Below are 18,526 nucleotides of genomic sequence, written 5' to 3'. Positions count from 1 at the left end.
TGGCCGTACATGGGTAGGTTCGTGCTGCGTTCCTGCGCAAGCAGCCTTTTACAGCACTTGCCAGTTATTCCCTCCGCAACAAATTGCTCAGATACGATCACACGCTCTCCGCACGATTAGAGCACCGTTCTAAAACGCTTGTCGCCTCGCACTAAACACCAAAACACGGCACACCCGATTTATCTCGCCAATAAACCGTAAAACCTCATTTGCCGTTTTTACGCATGCCCAAATTTTTACCTCTCAGTACTCCCAAAATCTCAAAAAAATATAAAACACCAAAAAGCCTTGCACACCAATGCTCATCGACATATCAAACCTGCCGCAAATACCCACCAAGAGGTTCAAGCTGACCATTCACAGATCAACAAACCGCACGAAGCTTCTCCGGTGGCTCTTTGAGGTAACAATAGACTTCAGGCTAACGCTCGACACGCACATACTGGCCATACGGATCTTTGATCACTATGTGGCGAGGGCCAACGTGGACACGGGTGAAATGCAGAAGGTGGGGGTCTGCGCGCTCTTCTTGGCGAGCAAAGTTTTCGAGGTTAACATGCGCCGTGCGTGCGAATATGCATGTGTGACGGGCGGTGCTTGTACCGAGGAGGACATGGTGGGTGTGGAGAAGATGATCTTGGAGTGCCTTGACTTTGAAATACCGCTGATCGAAATTGAGGACGAGAAGATGAAAATTGCCGTTGTGATCGTGCTGGAGGGCATGAAGGCAACGGAATGGGGGTGTGTGCTGGAAGAAGCAAGGAGGACAATGAATGGCATTGAGAACGGCAATACAGGGAAGGAAACGGTGTTTTACACGGAAATGATGAAAAGCAGCACTGCTTAGTTAAACACTCCTTTAAATTACGAGTCTTTAGGAAAATGGGCCGGCGTTGCTGGGAATACCACGTTGGAATGGGGGCAAAATTTTAGCAATTATTGGGACCGTGTCTTCTGAGGATGCCTGCCCGGCTTAAAAGTTCGGTAGCGGGAGAGAACGGCATTGCCGTGTGATGAGCACCGCCCACAGGTATACGACGAGAGAACATGCATAACATTCAACAGGCGATCACGTCTCGCTATCTGCCCGTTCTCCTTCCGTTTGGTGATCAATCGAACAGGCAAACATTTCTTGCTGCCGTAACGCTTTTTAGGACCAAACAAGTTTATTCAATCGTGGACCGCTACAAGCTGCTCCTACTTGATGTGATTGGCAGTGCTGTCGAAGTCTTTTCGAATGGACTCAAACTCTCTCTTCAAACTTTCCAGGTCACCCTCTTCTACCATCAATTTATCAATTTTACCTGCAATTCGTGCGATCGTTTCGTTTATTTCCTTTTTTCTGTACGAACTTTCCATTGCCATAATAAATATTTTCTTGATTTCTGCCGAGTACGACATCGATAGGGGTCCGTGCCAGCTACGGCTTAAAGGTGGTGGGCACGGTGTACCAGGAGACAGAACCATAGCAGCCCTGCAAACCGTGCCGTTTACTGTGAACAGAGTTTGATGTCCTGATTACAACTGAATGAGTGCTGACCGCCAGCTATGAAACACGGCAATTCAACACGGTGCTATGCTTAGGATATATCGTGGTACAAGGGCCTGTTAGTGAATTGTTGTACGTAATGGCCAGAAAATTCGTCATTTATTTTTATGCACCATTTATTTTTATGCATCATTTATTTTTATGCACCATTTATTTTTATGCACCATTTATTTTTATGCATCACATACGTGCCGCTCAGTTCTGAGTTGACTACGGCACCGTCCCACGAACTAAGGTTGGTCAAACCACAATGAGAACCCTCATACAGGCAAATCCTACCCAGCAGCATTGAGCAGAGCGTGCTCTGCTGGTAACTGAACATGAATTAGGAAGTGCGTGGCCGTACAGCAACGAATCGCACAAAATTAAAAGTACCACGTCTTTGTCTCAGAACATTTTACTCAATGTTTTCGTTTTACGGGTTATCCTCACCACCAGTGCCATTATAATCAATCGCTCGCACCAGCTCGGGTTGTTTCCTCGCTCCACACCGGAAAACCTCGTTTGGTGTGCTTGTGCAGCACAAATTCGTTTCGTATGCCCAACAATACTTCAAAATGATGGTGGCCTCATCACAGCTCATGCACACGGTTTCCCTCTATGAGGTACACCTTTCCACCAACCATGGTAACACCCACTATTTCGTTTTCGTATTGAAAGCTATTCACCACTTTCAGCTGCTCAAGCACAATCAAACGGTGCTGCCCACACACGTAAATCCTGTCTAAGTACGTCTTTACATCTTTTACGTAGCGAATGCCGAGCTGAATCTCATCATCTCCTACAAGCAGCTTATTTGTCGTGGCCACCACGAACAAGGGAGCAGCAGCAAAGGCTGTGACCGGTCTGTCGTGGTAAATTGTCGTTAAATTTGCTTGTACGTCGTTTTCATCGTATTGGTAGCGCAAATACGTGCCATTCCTGGAAATTAAATGAAAGATGGCATCGTGGTACTCCACGTTTGCTACTGCGGCTGCAAGACGTGCCAACAGATGCTTTTGGCTGTCGATCACGTGTACACTTCCATCGGTGCAGGCAACGAGCATGATGTTGTTCCGCAGCAGAAATGCTGCGATAGCCTCGCTAAATTTATACGTACGATCTAAAGCAAAGTCCTTGTTACCGGCTAGCCCAGCGGCACTTTCTGACGGTGCATGCTGATCATCAGCACGGTTTTTAGTGGCGCTATCGCGGTGCGGATCTAAGCGCTTGTCCATGTCATACACCTCAATGCAGTCTAGCCCTGCCAAGAATGCTACTCGATTCCCATCCACTGAAAAATCTCTTTTCTGCAGGTCCGATATTTTGTTAAACCCACGGTAAAAGCCATTCCTGCAGAGCAGATAACCATCTCTTGCTCTCAGTACATCATCATCCACGCTAAACACACTAACCTCCTCGTAAAAGATCTCCAGCCTGCTCTCATCCTTGTGTACATCTCTTAACTCGTTGAAAGACTTTTCCGAATAGAACTTGTAAAATTTGCGGGTGTTGAAATGATCGTTCAAAATGGACTGCAAATGATTCTTGGTGGTATTCAATGGCAGATGAAGGATCAGTGGGGCATTTGTTGTCTTGGAGATGAGACTGATCACTTGAAACACATCGTCTTTGGACATTGGAAGGGATAAAGAAAAAGGAAGAGAAATCGAGGGATACGCAGAAAAATGAGATGAAGATGCGTAATCGTGCCGTTCATTGGAAGGGATAAAGAAAAAGGAAAAGAAATCGGGGGATACACAGAAAAATGAGATGAAGATGCGTAATCGTGCCGTTCATTGGTTTTGATCGGCTAAACATAAGAAAAAATAACTCGTCTGCCGACTATTTTGCAAGGCCGAAGAGATGACTGTGCCGTCCGTAGATATGTGGTGGACATGCAACAGAAAGGCACTATTTTGTACAAGCTGTGTAAAATGGATACCACGATGCCCACTTTCATGTTTTACATTCCATTTGCATGCTTTCGTTGCAGTTCTTGATGAACATGTCTTCAAACTTTACTTTCCTTCCTTAAGGACGAAAACACGTGGTATATCGGTACATGATAATATTATTTAGTAGGAAAGGCCATTTTGTTCATAAGACCGCTTAGTTGATCTAAATTCAAATTTGAGGTATCACGTGTTGAATGGTGTTCAAAATATATTATGGTTTATTCCACAGCTTTATTGCAATTTTAATCGTTATATCACATTCAAGAGGAATAAAATGTTTTTGGATGGATTAGCATAAATGCCTTTATAATCGGTAAATACCATTTATTTTTTAGCTACCCCTGTATGAGATCCGAGTTTTCGCATATTACGGCTAATCATTCAAGAAATGGAATACGCAATATTTGGCTGCTACCCCTGTATGAGATCCGAGTTTTCGCATATTACGGCTAATCATTCAAGAAATGGAATACGCAATATTTGGCTGCTATCCACAGGCAGATTCTTGAGACAGTAATGAATGAACATCATGGAGTAAAGATGCATGGGATATATCACGTAAAAATGTCACTCCACTACCTATAAACAGTCATAATTGAGGTGCCGATGCATTTATTAGGTTTATAACCACGCGAGATACCGCAGTTTGAGGAGTCGCATCCATGAAATATTCTGCGATCAAAGTACTGGTGAACAACGATATTTGATGAGTGTGGCAAAAGTGTCCAAGTCGATAACTGCAAGTGCGCAATGATTGTAATTAGAAAATATTGGTGGTGATTCAAAGGTTAGGTTGAGGTACAAGGATGAAAAGATTTAATGCTATAGGCTTGATTTCGCTTTGTTCGTCCGTCTTGTAGTACGATCAGTCTAAGTAACGGCAAGGAGCGAAACAGCAAGAACTTCATGTTTCTATTTGTGGTTATTAATAATATTAATGAATTGCTTCGGTGTCTTGTGCAGATTATCGTTTATCTTCGGATCTAATATGTAGAAGTGCCGCTTTTCAATGAGGTGTTTTTTTCTGAGATTCCTTATGTATTCCTCGGGAACAAAATTGGACGACCCAACTACGTTATTCTGAGAGAGAAACAGGACGTTTCTTACCGTATCGTTTTGTGGCATCTGACAGAGCATCGATTCAAGCTTTTTGGCTAAACTTGATCCTATCACTAGCTGCCACTTGGACATGTTATCCTTCCTCAAGAATGCCATAACCTGTGAAAGCTGCTGATCGTCGATCTGAGTAGCAATACTGTCAGCAAGTAGCAGAACGCCACCTTCCTTCAGCATAGGCGCTACGAAGTAGCCTTCTCTCTTCAGGATCGACGTGCCGAAAAAATAAAACGAACAATTCGACTCTATGAGCATAAAATAGAACGGCATGTTATTGAGAAACTGCAGATACTCCACATGTACGAATATCGTGTCAATTTCTGTGTGATCCATGCTCACATATTTTTTACCTCTAGAAGTTAAAAACTTCCTTATTTCATTGGCCAGAAAATTCGAACTGCTAGCAAAGATGGAGAATTTTAGAATTTTATCCTCTGTCAGGTTGGGACCGGAGATGAGAAAATGCCTGAATACACGATCAACGTATTGGTAAGTATTCTTCTGCCATAGATTGTACGAATCGCACAGGGATTTGTCGAGTCTGGGATTGATGGCGTATCTTATCGTTTTGGCAGGAATTCTCACAAGATTGTAATATCCACATATATTGTATTTCTTTAATTTGTTGCTGTTAAACACGAGAAACAATACAAAAGAAATTTCACCAGAAATGTCCACAAACACATGATTCTCTTTACCTTGTAGAAGCAGGTCACGAAATTTGTCATTGTTATTCAGCAATTTCAAATTATACACATCATAATCTCCAAAGTTCACGTTTTGCCGTGCCGAGAACATAATATTCTCAAATTCAGCAAAACCTATGGTACGAGATACGTTGAATTGCTTACCAAAAGGCATGGCGAGATTACCAAGAATGCATACGTAGGAAAACGTGGCAATTTTTACAGAATCGATTAAAACTACGAAATCGTTCTCCTTTGATTGTATGTCAACCTCTTCTTTCTCTATATAGCCTGTCTGTTTGCTCAGCGGCGCCTCAAAGTATCTTTGACTGTTCAAAAAAATTTTGTTTGATGCTCTGAACGAAGATTTATATGGCCCAAGGTTCAGTTTTTGGCCAAAAGACTCTGATTGTTGCTTCGCTGAGCGATTTCCTTCTTTAACGATCTTTTGATTAGCTATGTATGCGTGTTGAAATTCCCTATGTTTTTCAAGCTCATCGGTGCGTTGGCCTGCTGTTTTAATTATGTGCCGATTAATTCTATTGTGTTCCAAAACAGCGGCCCTTGGCGCTGTTGTGCGCCCTGTGATAGATTCTTTGGACCGTATGCTGGAAATAAAACTTTTCTCTTCCACTTTTCTTCTGATTCTTTCTTCTTCAAAAGCTTTTTTCTGCAGTAAGCCGTCCACTTTGTTCAAGAAGTTGGTGAATAGAAGGGGACAGCGCAAAGTCTCGGGCGATTCCCAAGTCACAAGCTTATCCTCCCATAAAATTCTTACAAACACCTTTTCATCCTTCAGAATGCACCCGACAACACGCTTAATCTTGAGTACTTCCTTCATGTGGGAGGGTGAGCGTTGATTTGAATTATAAAAAAATGTTCGTCCAACGATGAACCGAGTAGCATCTCAGCGTTGTGACATGAAATAGCGGTGGTCCCAATCACTTCGGCTCTCTTTCGTACGATACAGGAGCACCGTACGTAGGTTGTTGCAACAGACGTAATAATAATTGAACATTGGTGCTGGGTAAAAATTATACTACTTGTTCGACCGTTAAATTTTAAACTTAACACAGAATCAGATCATAACTTCCCCTAGTCTGTGCCCTGCAGCGTTCAGCATTATTATTTAGCGATCACGAACCGTAGTACTTCATGAGCTTGGTGCAAAAGTCTTAAATTTACGCTCAACGTACGAACTGATACAGAAATAATTCAAGAGACAAGAAAACTTTCCTAATGTATTTGTGACAGGCAGCAAAACGGTACCTTCACAAACATTTCAGTTTAACAAACTTGCTGTGCAAAAGATGCGTGTTCTGTGCTCCACGTCAAGAGAGTCTGCACATTTTATCGTGCAAAAAACAGATAAAGCACTTATCGATGGTTGTTTTATAGCAACGGGCTGTCAATCGTAATATGCCTGTGCAAATTTCTCAGTGATATCGTAACAATTTGGTTGGCAGAACAACCAAAAATAGTATCAAAGCTCAGATATAGGCCCCATCTAATTAGGCAATGTACATGTAACGGAGAAGAAATAGAACCTTTGTTTCTCTATGTAGGCCAAAGGCCTTACGCCATAATGATGCCGCTCTCGTTTCAAACCTTCTGCCTGAACAGAAAATCATGTACGATGCAAGGTTCACCTGGCAAGCAAATAACTGTTATCCGCCAGAAAATATATCATCAGAGGAATAATTCAAATGAATGCGTATGAAAGCCCTTAAACGGGCCTTATTGCTGCTTACACCCCAATTCCTGTCCCAGCTGCAATCAAGCCAAACCACCAATGCAAATGGTGCGATTTACACCACTTAACGAATAAATCACTCAAATAGGTCAGGGCGTGTTTTACGGCAAAGGTAGAACATCGTAGATGCTCATAACTGTTTTGAATGCCGAAGTGTGTTAGATAAATTTATTTTGGTAGTTCATGGTTGCTGGTAATTTACGATGAGATGTAAGAATATTTGTGCTATCTTACATTTATTGCTCCTACATTTATTGCTCCTACATTTATTGCTCCTACATTTATTGCTCCTACATTTATTGTGCGTGTAAAGAAGCACAAATACCTACCGGTACATGTGGTCAGGTACAAGTTAAATTTATACCTGCCATTGTTACGCTTTACCCTGTACTTGCCCAATTGCGTAATCGAGGAACGATGCCCTTGGCATGCCCTCAAACGTACTTGCGGTAATCAAAGAATGCAAATTAAACGTAATTGTTGTAAAAGGTTGATAAATCGATCTAAAATGCTGTTTTAAACTACGATCTCTCATGTGAATGCCTTTCAACCATTTTTCACGGTAGCAAAGCAGTAAAGTCACTTTATCAACAGGCATTCGCCTGTTACTTCTGTGGCAGTTCTACACGTCGTGGCGAACGGTTGGTGCAAACACACGCAGTGATGTGGAATGTGGTTGTGGCGCACCTAAAGTACATTTGTTACCCGCGCAGCGTGATATTTCCCGTAACACGCCCTCAATATGCAAATCGCAGGACTTTCTCAAAGAAAGGTCCGGTCAAGAGGATGATAATCAAACCAAACCGCAAAAAACGGCTCTGTCAGTTAAACACGCATCGCTGCAGGACAATCGTTCCAGCCAGCAGCATAAACGTGTGTGCCCACGTATCAAATTTTTAAGCACAAGACGGTGTTTCACCCACTCGTCCAACCAAAAATTTTAACCTTTTTTCAAAACTTAGCTGTCCAAACTTTTACACGTATTACTCTCATCTTCAAAATTTTTATTTATATCGCTGTACACCATCAATAACCATAGTTATCCACCGACGAGTAGTCCCCGTAGTATCCATAGGCATCTACAATATCCACATCGGGTAAAATCGGGGTAGGTTTCATAAAAAGTACGGCTCCCGGAACGTGTTCCATTTGGGAACCGTGCACGCTGTATTGGTGGCTGCCCACCGAATCAAATCCCGGTTCAAAATTTCTTCTTACCAATCCGTACGACATCGCTGTTATCAATCCCGGAAAAAAAAGGTACATAGTAAAATTTTGTTACATTTGCTTTTATATGTTGGTAATGCATACGATGTTTCTGATACCAAGTTTTGAGCCATGTATTGTTTTAAGTACGGTTTGGGAGGAATGCTGACACAAAAGTAATTGGTTGCGGTTTTCATTTGATTGACTCACACAATCGGTAAAACCAAACCGTTTCAAAACGGGCATAACCATGGTGAGGATGTGAGGGCATTAGAGCGCACCGCGATGAACGCGAATATGTGATGCGCTGCTGCGCTGCACTTGTTGCAGTTCGTGCCATGCTCTCATCAAGTATCACAAAAACGGGCGAGTACCATTCTCCCTTTGGATAAAAACAAGGACAAGGCAAGCGATCCGTATTATAAGATAAAACACGGTAATTAACTACGGTCATTCTGCTACTGTTTCATACGGTAATTTGATCCTGGCATTCTGCAGAGTACGTGCGGAAATACGCAACTTCATTAAATGTCCGTTCCGTGTCGCTGGATCAATTTTTTCGTGTAAGTTTTGTGTTAAAATATCTTTTGGCCGATCGAAAATGTTTCTGATTACTTTATCAGGTGAACCGATTACGAAACAAAATTAATTCGATCAATATTGCAAGCCGGGCATCAATGTTATGAACCACAAGTGTTGCGGCATGCCAATGAGCAAAACATGGAATCCTTGGCTAGAGGTACAGCGTGCCTTACATCATATGATATCTCTGTCCAGAAGAGATGGGCTCATTAAAAAATGAGGGCGTGACCTGCAAACACCAACAGAATGAACGGTCAGCTGGATATGGAGGGCCACTGTTTCTGACCATAGCTACGTTTATACGGGCCGCTGACCATAATCAGTTGAAGTACCGCACTGGAAAAAGAAGTGTACACGTAACTATGATATTTTCTAAAAACAGTAAAATTACCACGATCTTACGGTTAATGGCCTCAAAACAAAGTTTTCGTTGATTTACTGTAGCGTTATACAGCAACAGATAAAGGAAGTTGCTGGCAGGCAGCAATTGGAGCGCAAGTCTTTGCACGTGTGGTTTACGTGGTGTTGTACGACGAGCACTTAGCTGTAGGCACTGCACGATATTTACTATTTGTAGCGATGAACCGTAAAATGTGGTTGCGATGAATCGAACAAAAACATTGACGCAGACCAGAAGGGATCAGGCTAGTAAAGCATCGTGGATATAAACCGATGCAAAAGGACGAATTACCAAATGGTATTTACTTGTCTATACTTCACATATTGAACTGCACTCTCATCCCACGAATCTGCTACTCATCATGTATCGCGTTCCCATTCGATACATAATCCGTTCCCCCAGCAAGATCGTCGTTGAATGATTCACGGCTCGCACACATCCCTACTATTCGCTGTTCTGAAACAGACCCAAATCACCCACAATGCCTTTACACACCCACAACAGTTTTCACCTACCCAAGACTGCTGCCACTCCTATATTTCACACCCACAGCCCCAAACATCGCTTATCCCTTCACAATCAAAAATAGGCTTTCCCAAACGTTTGTTAACGACGTTGTGTGCGCTGCACAACCAAAGCTCGAATTCCTTTCTCGAGCTAACCACAGGCACATGGTCATTCAGTAGTTTTTGAAAGTGCATGCTGCACTCCTCACACGGGAATAGCTTGGCCAGCAACGAAAGAAACTGAATAACGTTCTTTTTGTCCTGTTCGCTGGGATCAACCGGAAACTTCGAGGCCATCGTATGAAGTAGTCGCCATGTGCCCCTTCCAAGTTCTTCCCTTATTTCTCTGTTTTGCGCACTTTTGCTTATTGCACAGCCGTTTCCATCCGTTTTCCTTCCTTGTGGTACCTTTTTTTGGCTATTTCGTGCATGTCTCATAATTCTGCCCAGGTTCTTTGCCAATCTTTGCCCAACCCAACGCCACCATATGGATGCTCTCTTTCCCATCAAGCCAAATGCCCCGTAGACCCTATGTCTTATTGAAATAGGTGTATGCACGTGCTTCTTTATCCAATCGTTGATCCCACGATCGAGCACTTCCCCGCCATCCCTCATAGCAACACCATTTTCGTCGGTATGCACGCTCGCGTTCCAATTGCCCTTCAAGAAACCGTCCATCTCTTGCTTTAGTTCTTCATCAATCGCTGTTCTCATTCCTCGTGTTTGTTTAAATTTAATTTCCTTTTTGACGTAAGAGATGCGCATTCCCAGAATTCTGTGCCGTATCCAATCTACGGATGCCCTCTTCTCCAGCGCTCGTAGCATTTCAACCATCCCGGTGCAAGCTCTTCCCTCCCCAAGTTTCACTATCTTAACCGCTATTTCTTTTATCCCACTCCTCTCTACGCCAACAGCAATTTTATCGGCAACCACTACATGTGCGCGCCTTATGCTCTCGATCGGTCCTCGAAGAATTCCCCAGTTCACATACCCACACACCACGTATGCCGTATTCGCCAGCCAATTCTTAGCGTTCTGTTGTACAGCGCTCATTTCAACTTTTTTTGCACGGTAAATGAGGCGGCTTGTCAGTTTTGTTTGCCAATCTTTGATTCTGAGAATGATGTTCCAGAAATTGCCCATGTTAAACCACTTGTACACATTTTTGCATGCCGTTTTGCTCCATGCTAGGGAGAAAACAACGATATTTTTCATCTTCGCCGCGTTACCGTACCTCGTGGTCCATGCCACAATCCTATGCCGCGACTTGTTAAAACTACACGTAACCATCGATGGCACGTCAATTGTAACAAAACCAGCAGTTTTGTTGGTTATCCATTCCTTCGACCTTGTAACACCGTGCCAGGCCGCTTGCACTTTGTTACTCTCCAAACACTTAGCCATGCCCTTCACCGCCCAAGTCAACGAACGCTTAATGCCGCGCTTGACCGCCTGTACGCCACTATTATTCGTGCACCTGTCCATTCCTTTGCTCATCAACTTGTCTAACCATCCAAATACGTGTATGAATGCTTTGATCCTCCTATCCTCCATGCATTTGGTTATGCCACTCTTTGCCAGCTCATCAAACCACCTAATGCCGCGCAGCGCTGCTTTTATCCTATCATCATTCGCACATCCCCTCAAACTGCCGATTATTCCTCTCTGCAGCTTGCCAACGCCATTTACTGTTCCCGGCGTACTATCCTCGTTCAGAGCACTTCCTCGTCTCCCCTCTAGCGCAATCGGCATCAGCACATCGTCCTTCTGCTGCCTGTAAAAGCACACCAACGAGACCAAAAGAATTGCTCTTGACACCATCCTCAAGATACCCGAACTTTTCATAATAAACATTTTTAATTTCCTTTTATAGTTCAATTTGTATGTTGTTTCAAATCTATCAGTTTTTTTTAATCTGCCAGCTCTTGAATTTAAGGAGCTATCGCACAGCATGACATGCACACATCGACATAAACCTGAAATGCGCTTTACCGTAAGAATTTGAGCATAGGATATCGGCACCGGACGTGATCGCATCTGCACACAAATGATAAATACAGATGATGTGATAAACACCCGTGTATATTACACGCACATCCATGGTTGTGTGAGATGGTATTTCTCTCCGCTTCGGAGCATCACCATTTTGTTTGTCCGTTGCTTCCACGTGATTAACAGATCACATGCAGGACAGCCATCGTATGGTCGACAAGCGTACACAGTTCAGAACGGTTTATCAGGAAGCTGCACAACTTCTTTCCCACCTACAATACCATCACTCACAAATATTAGGACGTATTATCTGATCAGGATCAATACGCTTATTAACAGGTTTTGCAGGCTACGAAGTGCTTATTCCATACCAAAAACACCGTATTGCCCTAACAGGCACGATCACATCACCCGTTACTTAAGTGCACAGAAAAAGGTGCTTATTACTCCATGTCGTAGTATCGAAGCGTTCATTCAGTTGAATTCATTTAATTTAGCAGCAATGAGCGATGAAACGTTCTTTACCACCTCTTGATGATAAACAGCGCAGCCGAGCGATAGAATGTTAATATGATCAGTAAATTTATCAAATAAAAATTAAATTGGCAACATATTCAAGGTATGTGATAAATATCTTGATCTAGCATACAAATTATAAATATTGATTTCTATACCAAATACAGACAAACAAAATACCTGCTCATTCACACAATGGAGATTTTAACGACGCATTGCTCGAATTACACCGTCCGCCATCCGATTCCTCAATCAAATACGTAGATCTCCGTACCAAATGCTTTGCAAATAATTCTGGTCGTGATCAATGAATGAGCTGTTATTGTTGGTTATACCACGACAAATAGGTTTTACAAGGCGAGAGTAGCAGTTTGTGCAAAAAATATAAAATTTAACACGGTGTGCAACGAAGAACCTATGAAATGGATGTGCAACGAAGAACCTATGAAATGGATGTGCAAGGTTGCTTATACCTCAAAATACATACATCACAACTTTATCCGGCCATAAAGCAGAAATGACCATTCAAACGGTTTGTTGATGGCCTTTAGTCTGCACTATCCCACCGTACTCGTTTTCAACCTACCTCGCTCCTTCCCAATACTTGTAATACACATGACATATCGCTACCTGTAGAACTGATATCGGGCATCACACATATGAACGTATGCATCGTTGGTCTTTTTACCGCAAGAGAACAAAGGCCTTTTCTCCGTACTACTTCATCTCGCACTACCGATTCTCTACGAATAGTTCAGAAGCATCCAATTCGGCATTCCGCACGTTTCTCAGGTACAACTATGTGCTGCCCATCTCACTTATCCCCCTTACACGATGCACAGTGTATATTTTTGTGTTGCACAAGGTTCCCACAAATCTTGCAAAAACGTGCACCGCTAGCAGCCGAAACAGCAAAGCACCCCTTACACGCAATAAAGGTCCCTGCATTTCTGTAGCTCAAAAGCTGAATGTTACAGAGTTGCACGGTGTGATATTTCACAACGAACAAGGGATTGCTTTTCAGCCCACAGCGGTTGCACAGCATCAACCTGTTTGACCATTTTGATCCCATCGAGGTCAACGAATCGTTGGCTAGGAAGTATCGTACTTTGTAAAAGGACATTCAAAATTCTCTTGATCGCAATTTATGTTTTAAGTGCGGTGAAAAGGAGAGGACACCATCTTTGATTCGTCAGCAGTGATTTATCGCATCAAATTACACGTCATACATCACGTACATTTCTATTGGATTTTGCAATCGTGCAGCGATAAGATTCGTGTGCATGTTTGTAATCAACGAAAGATAACACAGCACGACATACTTTTGGTGACATTACCTGCTGTTTTACACAATTTTTGTTGCTTTGATGCTCCTCTTGTACTTAACTTACGTTATTTGCTGTTTTATGGGCAGTTTGCCTCGCTCAGCAAATGCCACACCTCGTAGGCAAAAAACCGTACATACACTTAAAGCATCCTGATCTGAAGCGCAACCGCGATGCAAAGCATATTTGTTAATTTTTATTCTCTAGGAAGGATACTTTAGGTTCAGAGCCGTTAATCAGGCATCCTTGTGATGAAAATGGAACATACCGTATTTAGGCTGAAATGAAGAAATAGCAATTTTGGCAAATAATATTATATGTTGAGATGAGAGGGTGGTGTGCTCTGCAATCACTAGGACCGATTGCTCTCACACAAATATATTTGCTCAGGCATAGCTCTAAGAAATGTATTTTTAGCACCAGTTCAAAGATGAAGAACTTTATATTACGGATCAAAGGCTGAACAGGCCATGATAGGTACTAACACATAGTGAATGCCGCATTAGGTGGTGTTTGTATGGAATGTGTGCACTAGCACCTAAACATGTTTTGTATAAAATCCTTACACACCAATAATTTACCACATGTAATAGACATTGAGCAATGGCATGCACGATGCTCTTGATGGTTGTCCACGAGCCAATAAATCTTGAATCATTTTTTAATTGAGCTTTTATTTTACACTTGGACTGACCAAAGCAGTGAATTTGGAAGATCACTTCATTCTCAAAGTATGTAAAAATAATTTAACAACTATGAAAGCTACGATACACACACACAGAACCAGAATAACGAACAGAACCAAAATTATTTTTTGGTTCGAATACGTTTTTTTCTTCACCATGTTTTTAACTTTTGTGTTCGCCACGATGTTTTTTCGCTCATTGTTCTTTACACCGGTGCTTGTGGAATGGTTATCTGAGGTGGTAGCATCGTAGGGCTCGGCCAATAAAGATTGCATGCCCTCTGATTGGTGTATTTCACTGCTATGTGCACCATTTCCATCGTTCGACTGCGAACCGCGATCACTCAGTGAAGTACGCGTGTCTGTACATTCAGCACTTACATGCAACTCTGGCAGTACTTCGGTCACAACAACCCCGTTAAACGGTTCAAGCACATTGCTGTAACCATTGGACTGAGATTCTTTCCAGGTCGTAAATTGCACAGAAAAATTATTATCAATCGTATTAGCCTGGTCATCGTACCAAAGATAAGTATCGACTGCAAATTCATTTTCCAGTAATGGTAATTTAGGGTATATTGGGCTGTATACCGTTATATTTGGATTGCACTCTGAATCACTAGCACTGGGAGACGAGTAAGTATGTTTTTTGAGTTCCTCAGAATGTTCTTGGACATGTGCATCGTTATCCTTTCCCAAAAGATTGCTCACTTCACTTGTTGAGCTCTTAAAAGACGCTTTGCCAAGATTGGTATGTTCGCTCAATGCTCCTTCGCTGCAAGGCATGGCTTCAAGCGCAGAACTCCAGCCATTCATCTCCTCGATGGTAATTTGACCTGTTGTTTTGCGACAGCTACCTAATTGTTCAGGTAAACCAGCACCATCACGAATTAAGCTTTGATTTTCTGTGTAATTAGCAGATACTTGATATGGCGGGTTATAAATCATGTCGTTGGTTTGAACATCTTCTTCTGTTTTTTTGTTCTTTGGTTGTAAAGATGCTTGAATCGGTTCGTCCACGTACTCGTGATCGAGCAATTCGCGTCCTCCAATAATACTGCAAAACTTTTGGTCGGCAGCCTGGCAACCGTACACTCGATCTTCACTCGTTTCCATGTTGTTTATTTCTGCACCATACATCTTATCCTTGTGTGTTGTAGTGCCCAAATCACCATCTCCTACCGATGAATCGACGTCTTGACCCCCGTGCTGATCACCCGCTGTGTTTGAATAATTCTCTGAGTTAGCAATTCCGCCACACTCACCAGTTCCCATCTTCAAGAGCAATAATGGAGCTAAAATCACAACCATGTTACTTCAAAAATGGTAATTATAAATACTTTTGATGTGTTTGACGTTGATATCAATTGATACGCTATTTGGCATCAGATCATTGATTCGGTAATCGAACACAGATCGGTCATTACGAATATAAGTGATGCAAAACACACGCACAATACGAACGGTGCCAGAATACGATCAGCTCCTTCATCAGTAGAAGAAACAATTATCAAAACTCGTAAAACATTCAGGTGCGCAGTAAAACGCGAACGCTTCCTCGTAGAAAATGTGTGTGATTTGGTGGCAGCATATCATGTAATTGGCGTGCCGTGGCACCTCTTTTTAGTTGTACAACCGCTTACAACCAAACAATTTTATTTAGTCCATACATACTTTTCATACAAAAATGCCATTTGGCAACACGGACCTGGAAAGATTTCTTACAAAATTGGCTTTCATTGCTGCAAGTCTCTTGCCTTCTTCCTGTTGCTTATTGATTAGATCAAGCGGAGATGATGGTGGCAATGCCGTGGGCAACGGAGTGCTGAAGGGAGATGGGCTGGGGTGGGGGAGAGAATTGGGGTGTACCGCCTGGTTGGGAAGAATCGGTAGTATTGGTGGTAGATGAGGCGCCAGTGGGTGAGGGGGCGCCAGTGGATGAGGGGGCGCCAGTGGGTGAGGAGGCGCTAGTGGATGAGGAGGCGCTAGTGGATGAGGAGGCGCTAGTGGATGAGGAGGCGCTAGTGGGTGAGGAGGCGCCAGTGGATGGGGCGTCGATATTGGTGGAGCGGGTGGAGGGGAAAACGGTGCTGCAGGATGAGCTGGCGGTACTTGTGGTGAAGAACGTTGAACCGGCAGTGACTTTGGCGTGGCCGACGGTGGTATCTGAGAGACAGAAGCCGGAGCTACGGGAACCGGATTGGCTTCAAGTCCATGATTGGAAAAGTGCGTGTGACCGTCAGGCGCAGGTGGCGAATTCATATCCTGGTCGTGGTCAAAGATTTCGTGTCCGCTATGAGAAACATAAAAATCGCCATTAATGGTTGTAACGGGAAAATCGATCGGAAAGTATCCGTCGAGTCCAGCCGCCTTCTGGAAGGCTTTATACCGTTGGGGATCGCTCAGAACAGAGTTGTATGATTTGAACTGCCCTGAAATGTCGTCTAGTCTTGCAATTTTGCGCTGCGCCTCTATGTTAGCGTTTTCTGTTGCCTGCATGGATCCGATCATGCCGATCAAGTACCGCACATGATGTCGAAGAGGCATTGTCTCCTCTGTGAACGTTGCCACGGGAATTACCTGCTTCCCAAGCACCTCGGGCGCCTTGTGCTCGTTGATTTCAGCGACATCGTCCAAGTATTTGAGGCGTGATATTTCTTCTTGCTTTGCTTCCGCCATTTCCTGCGCGATCTGTGACTCAAGCATCGCGATTTCCATCTGTTTCTCCTTTGACTTTATGTTTGCATCGTGCATTGCCGCCACATCACTTGCCATTTTCTGGTGCAGCTGGTCCAAGCCCATTCCGATAAGATTTTCCTGGTCAGCAGCAGACCCGGACACAAAAATTTCGCCTTCTCCGCCGTGATGCAATGCGTCTGCCGTGAAGAGAATGCCGTTCATACCAATGTCGCCGGCATGTGTGCCCAAACCCTTGTGGTTGTAGTAGGCACCGCCCATATTTCCGTTCACATCGTATAGCCCGTCCGGGACATACCCATGTGTGAAACCGCTGCCTGGGTTGTGAACGTTCTGTAACAAAACCGTCTGTAGGAATGAAAATACCAGGAAAAACATGCACATTATAGAACTGTTCGTCCGTGTTTATATTTGTTTTAATCTGAAACCGGTTTGAATTTTTAAGACCAATTGTTTTAGATAGTTTAATTTATGTTAATTACGCACGAGACTGTGGTTGGACAGTGTAATGAACAAAAATCACATCGTAACAAATGAACGATTTGGCATGATACACCATTTTGATTGAGTAATCTACAGTAAATGGCTAAAGCCGTCATTTCTTGTTTCCGTTTAGGGTTTAATACTTGTGTAGGGGTGTCACACAAATAGAAATGCTGTCATTTATCCCTGCCCAACGAACGAGATGACCGTCTAATACTTCTGGAAATGTTCCTCTTCCTTTTTTGCGATAGACATCATAAACGGCTCTGTGGGAAAAAAATACTTTTATAGTAAAAATAAGTAACACGTGCGTTAAAGAGCGCATATTTGGAAAAAAATATTTTTATGGATACACCGGTTTGGCGTGTAATAAATTTATAAATAGCACAGTTCTATGAAATAATGAACCGTACCAATTAACAGTGATGGCTTTGTCACTCTTAGTGAAAGATTATTAGTTCATCAAAAAATTATTTTGGTAAATCAATCAATCGGTGGAACAAACGCAGGAATAGCTGTTCAGACCTTTAAACCATTAAATTATTGCTGAAGACTGTGTTTGTGGGCACATGCAGCTCGATCTACGGTTTATCCACTGCAAAGATGTGTTCAGGCATTTGAACCCGGTAACACCCAATTACATGACCGAACAATACGTAGGTGTAAGAGGATCAACATGTCTACGCGCTGTTTTGGCCTAAACCATACGAGTTTTGTGTGAATCACATCACGGTCCACGTAACGTTACAGTGCACAAAACAAAATGAATCAGCTTTCATGTTTTAGATTCGCTCCTTGATGCTTTCGTGAAAAAGGCGTATTGAGATTCAATCATAGTAAAAACTGACCTTTCTGCTTGTAACACGGCTGAAGAGTTATCCACTGCTAGTGTGGTCGCATGCGCGTTGTTGTTTTGTTTGTAACGGGTAGTTTTGTGGAGCTGCAGCCGGAGACCGTCTAAAATTTTCATTCGGCAGGTTTTTAAGATATCGGTACCGTTTTTATACGAGAGTCCGCTCCTGTGTTGTTTGTTAATTTGACGTGCTTTCGCAGTGCGCCAGGATAGCTTGTGCGAAATGAAAATAAGCTGATT

General features: G+C 42.9%; 8 protein-coding genes across 8 annotated transcripts; 2 read left to right on the top strand and 6 right to left on the bottom strand.

The window, feature by feature from the left end:
* Positions 1-17: 17 nt before the first annotated feature.
* VCUG_01209 (uncharacterized protein) lies at positions 18-1,410 on the top strand. Its single transcript, XM_008076036.1, has one exon. The coding sequence runs from the start codon at positions 299-301 to the stop codon at positions 845-847; it is 549 nt and encodes a 182-aa protein (XP_008074227.1). The 5' UTR covers positions 18-298; the 3' UTR covers positions 848-1,410.
* A 711-nt stretch (positions 1,411-2,121) lies between these two features.
* Positions 2,122-3,168, bottom strand: VCUG_01208 (uncharacterized protein; the record flags this gene model as incomplete). Its single annotated transcript, XM_008076035.1, has 1 exon — positions 2,122-3,168. The coding sequence occupies one exon, from the start codon at positions 3,166-3,168 to the stop codon at positions 2,122-2,124; it is 1,047 nt and encodes a 348-aa protein (XP_008074226.1).
* A 1,118-nt stretch (positions 3,169-4,286) lies between these two features.
* Positions 4,287-6,129, bottom strand: VCUG_01207 (uncharacterized protein; the record flags this gene model as incomplete). The annotated part of the gene is made up of 1 exon (XM_008076034.1): positions 4,287-6,129. The coding sequence occupies one exon, from the start codon at positions 6,127-6,129 to the stop codon at positions 4,399-4,401; it is 1,731 nt and encodes a 576-aa protein (XP_008074225.1). The 3' UTR covers positions 4,287-4,398.
* A 3,401-nt stretch (positions 6,130-9,530) lies between these two features.
* On the bottom strand, positions 9,531-11,772 carry VCUG_01206 (uncharacterized protein; the record flags this gene model as incomplete). The annotated part of the gene is made up of 1 exon (XM_008076033.1): positions 9,531-11,772. One exon carries the CDS (start codon positions 11,770-11,772, stop codon positions 9,763-9,765), a length of 2,010 nt encoding a protein of 669 aa, XP_008074224.1. The 3' UTR covers positions 9,531-9,762.
* A 10-nt stretch (positions 11,773-11,782) lies between these two features.
* VCUG_01205 (uncharacterized protein) lies at positions 11,783-12,262 on the top strand (the record flags this gene model as incomplete). The annotated part of the gene is made up of 1 exon (XM_008076032.1): positions 11,783-12,262. One exon carries the CDS (start codon positions 11,783-11,785, stop codon positions 12,260-12,262), a length of 480 nt encoding a protein of 159 aa, XP_008074223.1.
* Positions 12,263-13,057: 795 nt separating this feature from the next.
* VCUG_01204 (uncharacterized protein) lies at positions 13,058-13,366 on the bottom strand (the record flags this gene model as incomplete). Its single annotated transcript, XM_008076031.1, has 1 exon — positions 13,058-13,366. The coding sequence occupies one exon, from the start codon at positions 13,364-13,366 to the stop codon at positions 13,058-13,060; it is 309 nt and encodes a 102-aa protein (XP_008074222.1).
* A 917-nt stretch (positions 13,367-14,283) lies between these two features.
* On the bottom strand, positions 14,284-15,564 carry VCUG_01203 (uncharacterized protein; the record flags this gene model as incomplete). Its single annotated transcript, XM_008076030.1, has 1 exon — positions 14,284-15,564. One exon carries the CDS (start codon positions 15,562-15,564, stop codon positions 14,284-14,286), a length of 1,281 nt encoding a protein of 426 aa, XP_008074221.1.
* Positions 15,565-15,917: 353 nt separating this feature from the next.
* VCUG_01202 (uncharacterized protein) lies at positions 15,918-17,334 on the bottom strand (the record flags this gene model as incomplete). The annotated part of the gene is made up of 1 exon (XM_008076029.1): positions 15,918-17,334. The coding sequence occupies one exon, from the start codon at positions 17,332-17,334 to the stop codon at positions 15,931-15,933; it is 1,404 nt and encodes a 467-aa protein (XP_008074220.1). The 3' UTR covers positions 15,918-15,930.
* Between the last annotated feature and the right edge of the window lie 1,192 nt (positions 17,335-18,526).

This window comes from Vavraia culicis, assembly GCF_000192795.1.
Source record: "Vavraia culicis subsp. floridensis unplaced genomic scaffold supercont1.17, whole genome shotgun sequence".
Taxonomy (NCBI): domain Eukaryota; kingdom Fungi; phylum Microsporidia; family Pleistophoridae; genus Vavraia; species Vavraia culicis.
Note: the sequence above shows the minus strand (reverse complement) of the source record. Positions and strands in the feature narration are given on the sequence as shown.

Coding starts and splice junctions, on each gene's coding strand:
- VCUG_01209 (XM_008076036.1), top strand. CDS start 299: ATGCTCATCGACATATCAAACCTGCCGCAAATACCCACCAAGAGGTTC.